This window comes from Danio rerio, chromosome 5 (assembly GCF_052040795.2).
Source record: "Danio rerio strain M-AB ecotype USA chromosome 5, GRCz13ab, whole genome shotgun sequence".
Taxonomy (NCBI): Eukaryota; Metazoa; Chordata; class Actinopteri; order Cypriniformes; family Danionidae; genus Danio; species Danio rerio.
Window position 1 is genome coordinate 4,882,501 of NC_141025.1, and position 10,000 is coordinate 4,892,500.

Here is a 10,000-nt window from a genome sequence, read left to right on the forward strand (position 1 = left end):
AAATCAAAAGCAGAAATAAATGAAGAAAAATAGGAAAATGTGTAATAAAATATGTAAAACTGCTCATGTATAAATATTTTTGACAGTGTAGGGATGGAAATTAGTTTATTTTGTTTTAAATACTGTTTATTTATTTATTTTATAAACAGTTTTAAAAACTGTTTATTTATTATTAATAAATATTACATTTTTAAATCTAATTTGTTTTATTTAATAGTTTCAATAACAATTTTATTGTCATTATTTTATACATAATTTATAACTATTATTTATTTTAATGCACTTGTTTTCATACATTTTCTTTTTTCTTTTTATTATTTCTTATTTGTTTATTTATGTTTATTTTGTATTTATTCATTGATTATTATTATTAATATTATTATATTTATTTATTTGTTAGTTTAATTTAAATGTATTTATTATTAACAAATGTTATTATATTTATTAATATAATTTATTATTTTTTATTTCATAGTTTTTTAACTAGTTTTTATAAATATTTTATTTTTATTAGTTTTATGTTAAATTTATTATTATTATTTAGTTTTTATACATTTGTTTTTAAAAAATTATTTGTACTTATTAATTATTAGTATTATCTATTTATTTATTAATAATTACATTTCAATTTTTATTTTTATTTATTAATAATAAATATTATCATATTTATTATTATAGTTTAATATAATTTGTTTTATTCAATAGTTTTTAAACAATAGTTTTAATAACTATTTTATTTTGTTATTTTAACATATAATTTATTATTATTATTTATTTTTTATATTTTTATTATTTTTATTTGATTATTGGTTTGTTTATTTTTATTTTGTATTTGTTATTATTATTATTATTTATTTTTTATTCATCTATTTTTTTACTTCAGCCAAAATAAAAAAATAGGAGTTTCTTCAGAAGCAAAGTATAATAGGAATTAATTTTTATTTTAAAAAATATTATTATTATTTTTTATATTTTGTTTATTTATTTATTTATTTATTTATTTATTTATTATAAATTTAATTAGTTTTTTCATTAAATTTAAATTGTATAATTTATATATTATTAATAAATATTATTATATTTATTATTATAGTTTAATATAATTTATTTTATTTAATTGTTTTTAAACAATAGTGTTAATATATTTTATTTTTTTACAAATAGTTGATTATTATTATTTAGTTTATTTTACATTTGTTTTAAAATTAATTTTTATTTATTTATTTATATTTTTATTAGTTTTTTATTTCTTTATTTGTTTATTTTATTTGTATTTGTTTGTATTTATTATTATTATTTATTTATTTTTATTTCAGCCAAAATAAAAGAAATAGAGTTTTTTCAGAAGCAAAATATAATAGTAAATACAGTAAAAAAAAATTCCTTGTGCTGTTAAAAATTGTTTGCAAAATATAAAAAAATATGAAAACATTTTATTTTGTCTTTACCTTTTAAGTCACAGTTTTTGCTAAAAGCAAGTAAAAAAAACAACCAATGGTGTAAGAAAAGTAACATTTTTTTCCCTTAAATTAAGTTCATTTTTCACAAGACTTAGTATCAGTTTCTTTAAGTAAATGTATGTTGATTTTAAACATTGTATGAATTTGCACAAAAAACAAACACCATTCTTAGTGTAAAAATAATGATTTATTAATGATTCACTGAACTGAGCTGAACTAAACTTAAACTCTAAAAAACTGAACTACACTGTTCCAATTTACTATGACCTTTTATGTGAAGCTGCTTTGACACAATCTTCATTGTAAAAGCGCTGTACAAATAAAGCTAAATTGAAAAAATGAAATTCGCAGTGTGATATAAATGCTCAAATCAACACAACAAAAGTGAAAGAAAAAGGCTTAAATGAAGATTTGACACCTGAATGACGTGACTGTGGTGTATGCGAGGGTTGGTGTAAACCACAGCCAATTGTAAACAAGCTGTGAATATCATCTCGATGTAAATGTTTTTATTGTGAAAGTGAAAACAGCAGCAGTGCAGTGATATTGAGCTGTTTTTCCAGGTCATGTGATCGTTGGCTTTGCCATGTATTATTTCACCTATGACCCCTGGATTGGGAAACTGCTCTACCTGGAAGATTTCTACGTCATGAAGGAGTATCGGGGTATGAATGTGAGCTCGTCATTTTTAGATGATCAGATTAGTGAGACACTGTAATGTAACGCTTTTCTATCTACACAAATTAGGTTTCGGGATTGGGTCTGAAATCCTGAAGAAACTCAGTCAGGTGAGTCTAACCTTGACATCTGTTTCAGTGGGCAATGAGTGAGCAGTTCCTCTGTTAATCAAACCACATTCAAAACAAATGCACTTCTTATATATTTGCAAAAATAAATAAGTAAATAAAAAGAAGAGCTTCAGTGGGGAAAAGTGCAAAAGTACGTATGTTGAGAAATGCAAAAGCAATCTTTCGGTAATTGAGAAAAAGAAGTGCGTGTAAAAGAAGTGCACAAATTGCAAAAAGTGCACTTGTAGAAACCATACGTGCATTTAAGAGTGAAGAACGATTACAGTAAATGTGGAAAAAGTGCACAAGTGAACGTAATAATTAAAAAATATAAGTTGGAATTTTTTTAATTTATGTGCATTATTTTTCACAATTACATTCACAATTATGTGCACTTTTCACGTTTACTGTAAGTGCACTTATTTTTTTACCATTAAGTGCTCTTGTGTAATTGTAAAAGGTTTACTTAATAACAACAAAAAGTGCATTTATGAAAAGCACACAAGTGCACTTAATGGTAAAAAAAAGAAGTGCACTTACAGTTAATGTAAAAAAGTGCATAGGATAACTTAATTATTCGAAATGCACGTATTTGTGAAAAAGTAGTGCATGTAATTTTGAAAAGCACATGTGCATGTATTTGTAAAAGGTTTTCTTAATAATAACAACAACAAAAAGTGCATTTATGAAAAGCACACAAGTTCACTTAATGGTCAAAAAAGAAGTGCACTTACAGCAAATGTGACAAAGTACACAAGTAAACTTAATAGTAAATGATGTGCACTTAATTGTTAAAAGTACACATAATTGTGAAAAAGTAGTGCTCGTAATTTTTAAAAGCACATGTGCATGTTATTAAGTGAACCTTTTACATTTACATGCACATGTGCTTTTCAAAATTACATGCCCTACTTTTTCACAAATCCTTTAAATGCACTTCTTTTTGACCATTAAGTGCACTTGTGTGCTTTTCATAATGCACTTTTTGTTGTTATTAAGTAAACCTTTTACAATTACAACAAAAAGTCATTTATCAAAGGCACACAAGTGCACTTAATGGTCAAAAAGGAAGTGCACTTACAGTAAATGTGAAAAGTGCACATAATTGTGCATGTAATTGTAAATAGTAATGCACGTAAATTTGAGAAGCACAAGTGCACATAATTATAAAGTTGACTTAATAACAACAAGTGCACTAAATAGTGAAGAAGTGCACTTACAGTAAATGTGAAAGTGCACATAATTGCAAAAAGAGCACAAGTGAATTTTATATTTAAAATAAAGCATACTTGAATGTTTAAAGTGCACAAGTGCACATAATTGTAAAAAGTAGTGCACATAATTTTGAAAAACAGAAGTGCGCATGACTGTAAAAAGTGCACATAATAATAACAAAAACTGCATTTGTGAAAAGTACACATGCATTTAGTGTTGAAGAAGAGTGCTTACAATAAATGTAACAAAATGCACATAATTGTGAAAAGTGCATAAGTGAACGTAATAGTTAAATAGTCCACTTAATTGTTAAAAGTGCATATAATTGTGAAAAAGTAGTGCATGTAATTATTAAAAGTACAAGTGCACATAATTGTAAAGTTGACTTAATAATTACAAAAAGTGCGCTTTTAAAAAGGACACAAGTGCACTAAATAGTTAAGAAGTGCACTTACACCAAATGTGAAAGTGCACATGATTGCAAAAAGAGCACAAGTGCACTTACCATTGAACAAGTGCACTAAATATTGAAGAAGTGTGCTTACAGTAAATGTGAAAAAGTGCACATAATTGCAAAATGATCGCAAGTGAACTTTATATTTAAAATAAACTGCACCTAAATGTTAAAAGTGCATGTAATTGTAAAAAAGTAGTGCACATGATTTTGAAAAACAGAAGTGCGCATGACTGTAAAAAGTGCACATAATAATAACAACAAAAAGTACATTTGTGAAAAGCACACATGCATTTAGTGTTGAAGAAGAGTGCTTACAGTAAATGTAACAAAATGCACATAATTGTGAAAAGTGCATAAGTGAACGTAATAGTTAAATAGTCCACTTAATTGTTAAAAGTGCACATAATTGTGAAAAAGTAGTGCATGTAATTTTGAGAAGTACAAGTGCACATAATTGTAAAGTTGACTTAATAATTACAAAAAGTGCACTTTTAAAAAGCACACAAGTGCACTAAGTAGTGAATAAGTGCTCTTAATTTCAAAAAGAGCACAAGTGCACTTACCAGTGAACAAGTGCACTAACTAGTGAAGAAGTGCTTATAGTAAATGTGAAAAAGTGCACATAATTGCAAAAAGAGCACAAGTGAATTTAAAATATTAAATAAAGTGCACTTAAATGTTATAAGTGCACTTAATCGTAAAACAGTAGTGCATATAGTTTTGAAAAGCACAAGTGCATGTAATTGTAAAAAGTGCACTTAATAGCAAAAACTGCACCTGTGAAAAGCACAAAAGTGCACTTAATAGTGAACAATTGCACTTACAGTAAATGTGAAAAATAAGGGCACATATTTGTGAAAAGTGCACTTAATAGATAAAATAAAGTGCCTGTAGTACACATAATTTAGAAAACCATATGTAAGCATAATTGTAAAAAGTGAACATAATAATAACAAAAAGTGCACAAGTAAACTTAATAGTTCAAATGAAGTGCACTTAAATGTAAAAAGTAGTGTGCATACTTCTGAAAAAGCACAAGTGCACGTAATTGGAAAACATGCAGATAATAATATCAAAGCACTCACTTGTGAAAAGCGCATGTGCACTTAATAGTTAAAAAGAAGTGCACTTACTGTAAATGTGAAAAAGTGCACGTAACTGTGAAAAGTGCACAAGTGAATTTAATAGTTCAAATTAAGTGCACTTAATTTTTAAAAGTGCACATTTGTGAAACATTAGTGCACATAATTTTGAAAAGCACAAGTTGAATGTTCTACTGCAGAAAACCTACATCTTGTATGACCTGTAGATGAGTAAATTAGCAGGAAATCTTCATATGTGGGTGGGTGAACTATCCCTTTAAGACTTAAAACATGTTTTCTCCTCAAGGGCTAAAGTGCAGTGTACATCAGAGCTCAAAGTATACAGCACTAGTTAATCATTAGTGATCAGGTTAATGATCTAAGCTTTTACAGCCGTCTGATCTTCCCCCTGCTGAGTGTATGCTCATCATGTGTGCTTGTGTGCAGACGGCGGTGAGGACGCGCTGCAGTAGTATGCACTTCATAGTGGCAGAGTGGAACACCACCTCCATTGAGTTCTACAAGCGGCGAGGAGCGTCCGACCTCTCCCTGGAGGAGGGATGGAGACTCTTCAAGATCGACAAACAGAGTCTCCTCAAGATGACCAGCGAGGAGTGAAGCGCTCTGGAGGACCACCTGCTGTTCAGTTTAGTGGACACAACTTTAAAAGTCATGGTGCATCTAAACACATGCTGCGTCCCAATTCGCATACTATCCATCCTGTATAGGAATGTTCCAAAAAAAAAAAAAACAGTTCATCTTTAAATGTAAAGCTGTTGCTGCAACTTTTATTTCAGTATCTTTGATATATTTGCAACTGGAACAGAATATTGATTAGGGGGCGGGGCTTTATTTCAGTATAATGATGTATTTTAGATTGAAACAGGATATTGAATAGGGGGCGGGGCTTTATTTCAGAATGATGATGTATTATAAACTGAAACAGAATATTGAGTAGGGGGCGGGGCTTTATTTTAGAATGATGATGTATTATAAACTGAAACAGAATATTGAGTAGGGGGCGGGACTTTATTTCAGTCTGATGATGTATTTGCAACTGAACCAGAATATTGAGTAGGGGCGGGGTTTTATTTCAGTATGATGATGCATTTTAGACTAAAACCGAATATTGAGTAGGGGGCGGGGTTTTATTTCAGTATGATGATGCATTTTAGACTAAAACCGAATATTGAGTAGGGGGCGGGGTTTTATTTCAGTATGATGATGCATTTTAGACTAAAACTGAATATTGAGTAGGGGACAGGGTTTTATATTCAGTATGATTATTTGCTACTGGAGCTGAATATTGAGTAGGGGGCGGGGTTTTATTTCAGTATGATGATGCATTTTAGACTAAAACTGAATATTGAGTAGGGGGCGGGGTTTTATTTCAGTATGATGATGCATTTTAAACTAAAACTGAATATTGAGTAGGGGGCGGGGTTTTATTTCAGCATGATGATGCATTTTAGACTAAAACTGAATATTGAGTAGGGGACAGGGTTTTATATTCAGTATGATTATTTGCTACTGGAGCTGAATATTGAGTAGGGGGCGGGGCTTTATTCCAGTATGATGGTGTATATATGCAACTGGAACTGAATATTGAGTAGGGGGTGGGGTTTTATTTCAGTATAATGATGTGTTTTTAACTGAAAACAGAATATTGAGTAGGGGGCGGGGCTTTATTCCAGTATGATGGTATATTTGCAACTGGAACTGCATATTGAGTAAGGGACGTTTATTTTATTTTAGTGTGATGATGTATTTCAAACAAACAGAATATTAAGTTGGGGGCGGGGTTTTATTTTAGTATGATGATCTGCTTTCAACTCAAACTGAATATTGAGTAAGGGGCGGGGTTTATTTTTGTACAATGACATAATTCCAACCAACACAGAATATTAAGTTGGGGGCGGGGTTTTATTTCAGTATGTTGTTGTCAACTTAAACTGAATATTGTGTGACAGGGTTTTTTGTGTGATGTATGTCCAACTGAGACAGAATATTTAGTAGGAGGCTGGGCTTTATTATAAGGTTTCTCTTCTCAACTTTAACTAGAGGTTGAAGAGGCATGGCTAAAATATCTCACCCAATCTGTCAAACCTTCGTTAAAGTTCAATAAAGATTAACAAAACAATTGTGTTTTAGTGGATTTAGGCGCAGGGTTTAATTGTTTACCTTAAGACTAACAATGTGTGCTTGCAAAATAAACATTGTGCAACAGCACACGTCATCATTTTGATGCATTTTGCTTCCTAAATATTTATATAGGAAAACAATTATAAATTCTGAGCTAAAGTAAGGATTTGGAGATGTGTAATTCTGTCAGTTTTAGACAAGACGAATGTAAATATATTCTTTCCTTTTCTCTTTTGACTTGTATATACATCATATTTACTTCTCTTTTCAGGTTATCTTAAATGATGTTGTAATAAGCGTGATAGACAGAGAATCAGAGCATGTTGTTATTCAGTCTTCTGCTGTTGTTGGCGTGTTCATTGCTCTATGACAGATTGCTGAGACATTCTTGGGGTTTCGGCCAAGCTACAGTTACATGTAATGGCCTGTTGCTTGCTGTTTTTCTGCTGTATTTCTGCTTTATGAAACACTGTAATTAAACCCAGATATGCTATACATAACGAAATCCTAGTGTGATGCTGTTTATTGTCAATGTTTTGGTTGTGCATTAGCTTTGCATTCAATACAGTGTGGGAAATAAGTACAGAACACGTCACCATTTTTCTTAGAGAACATATTTCTAAAGGTGCTGTTGACTTTGACTGAGCTGTTGATTTTTTTTTAACTGGATGTTGGTAACCACCAAAGAGATTCATATGTGCAAAGAAAACAAATCTAATTAGTTTACAAACAAGTTATACATAATAAAATGAAATGACACAGAGAAAAAAAATATTGAACACATGAAGAAAGGGAGGTGTAGTTTGGCAGTGAAAGCCCAGACAGCAGCTGAAATCTCTAAGTAGTTCTTCAGCAACACTCTGCCCTTCATCAGTGTAAATGAACATCAGCAGCTTCAGCCCAACATCTACATTAGCAGGAGGATGAAGATGAAACCATGATGGACATTTCAGCAAGACAATGAGCCAAAACACAGCCAAGGAGACTCTCAGATGCTTTCAATTAAAGAAAATCAAGCTGTAGAATGGCCCAGCCAATCACCTGATCCGCATCCAACAGAACAAACAAACAAAAAAGCTCAGATTTGATAGACGAGACCCACAGAACCATCAAGATGTTTACACGTTTAACACCTCTTTAACACAATATCATGCACAGTATTGTCCTGTTTGGTGTAAAAGTACTTGTTTAGTTAGTTTAAGTGTGCTTTCACACCTACACTTTTGTTTCGGAACGTGTCTCGTTTGCCCAGTTAGCGCGGTTCGTTTGGCATATGTGAACAGGGCAATCACGCTCTGTTCCACGCCAAAGTAATCGCTCCGAGATCGCTTGAATGAGGTGGTCTCGGCTCGATTGAAACGAACCCTGGAGCGGTTCGATTGCAGTGAGAAAGCGATCCGATCCGAGCGCGGTTATATCACAGTGTTTTATGGATGTGTAATAGGCTTACGGCTATATGAAGAGAGAATTATGAGTAGGGCGGGAAGTTTAGCGAGTCTCCGGATGCCCGCAAACGAGTGATGATCTCCCGGTAATCTCGCGTCTCCCTCCCGGTCCTCAAATAGGCATCGTCGCCCACCCTTCTCACCCCTCCCCCGCATCTCTCCTCAGACACGTCGCGCGCGCACCCTGTCAATCATCACCAAACCAACACCTCTCCTGACAGCTGAGCGGGACGCTGCAAAATAAACCCTGACACTCTGACCAATGTGAGGAGAGTTTACTCGCACGTGACTTATTTTAGCTCTTTTGGTCCGATTAGAAACTTTGCAGTGTGAAAGTGAACTGCTCCAAGAGCAAAGAGCAACAATGTAACAATTGTAATCTCTGTTTCGGAACAACTGAGTCGATTCATAGGTGTGACAGCACCCTCAGGTCATGTGTATAGTTATCTATTTGTAGTATATGGATAGTTAGATTACCGCTCTGTTATGTAGAGGTTTGAAATGGCTGTTACGTCCAATGTGTTCATATTTTTCCTGCAAGACACCACAGTTAATTTCACTTTGTCCACACATGTCGCGGGATGACAATAAAACTTGACTTAACATGAGTAAACCCATTGTAAATTGGAATTGACTTAACTTTTATGATTATGCCTATCTATTAATATCTTTAAGAGAACGGGTTTACTCACTTTTTTAAATAAAGCCATGTCATATTTATATAAAAAAAAAACAAGTCATACATACTAGATAAACCAAACTGAGTAAATTGGAATTAAGTTGACTTATTTATGTAGTTCAATTATTAATAATTTTAAGCCAAGAGGGCTTTTTAAAGTAACATCAACTAATCACTTTTGACTGAGTATTTATGTCAGAAAATGAGTCATAGTTACTAGATAACAAACCAAATTAGGTCATTGTAAAATAGAATTAAGTTGACTTCTCTTTTTTATATTTATACAAATAGTTCATTTATAAATAATTAAAAAAAAAAAAGTTGACATTGCATTTATATTACAAAATACACTCACAGGCCACTTTATTAGGAACACCTGTCCAACTGCTTGTTAACACAAATTTCTAATTAGCCAATCACATGGCAGCAACTCAGTGCATTTAGGCATACATGGTCAAGACGATCTGCTGCAGTTGAAACCGAGCATCAGAATGGGAAACAAAGAGGATTTAAGTGACTTAGTTTGAACGTGACATGGATGTTGGTGCCAAATAGGCTGGTCTGAGTATTTCAGAAACTGCTGATCTACTGGAACTATAACGCACAACCATCTCTAGGGTTTACAGAGAATGGTCTGACAAAGAAAAAATATCCAGTTCTGTGGGCGCAAATGCCTTGTTGATGCCAGAGGTCTGAGGAGAATGGCCAGACTGGTTCCAGCTGATAGAAAGG

At 32.0% G+C, this 10,000-nt stretch overlaps 1 protein-coding gene across 2 annotated transcripts in view; it reads left to right on the forward strand.

The window, feature by feature from the left end:
* sat1a.1 (spermidine/spermine N1-acetyltransferase 1a, duplicate 1) overlaps positions 1-5,753 on the forward strand; it is an 11,256-nt gene extending 5,503 nt beyond the window's left edge. The window contains 3 exon segments of one of the 2 annotated variants that reach the window (NM_001030199.1): positions 2,024-2,125; positions 2,208-2,248; positions 5,450-5,753. In NM_001030199.1, coding sequence (NP_001025370.1) covers positions 2,024-2,125; positions 2,208-2,248; positions 5,450-5,620 — 314 coding nt within the window. In that variant the 3' untranslated portion in view covers positions 5,621-5,753. 2 annotated transcript variants of the gene reach the window in all.
* Positions 5,754-10,000: the final 4,247 nt, after the last annotated feature.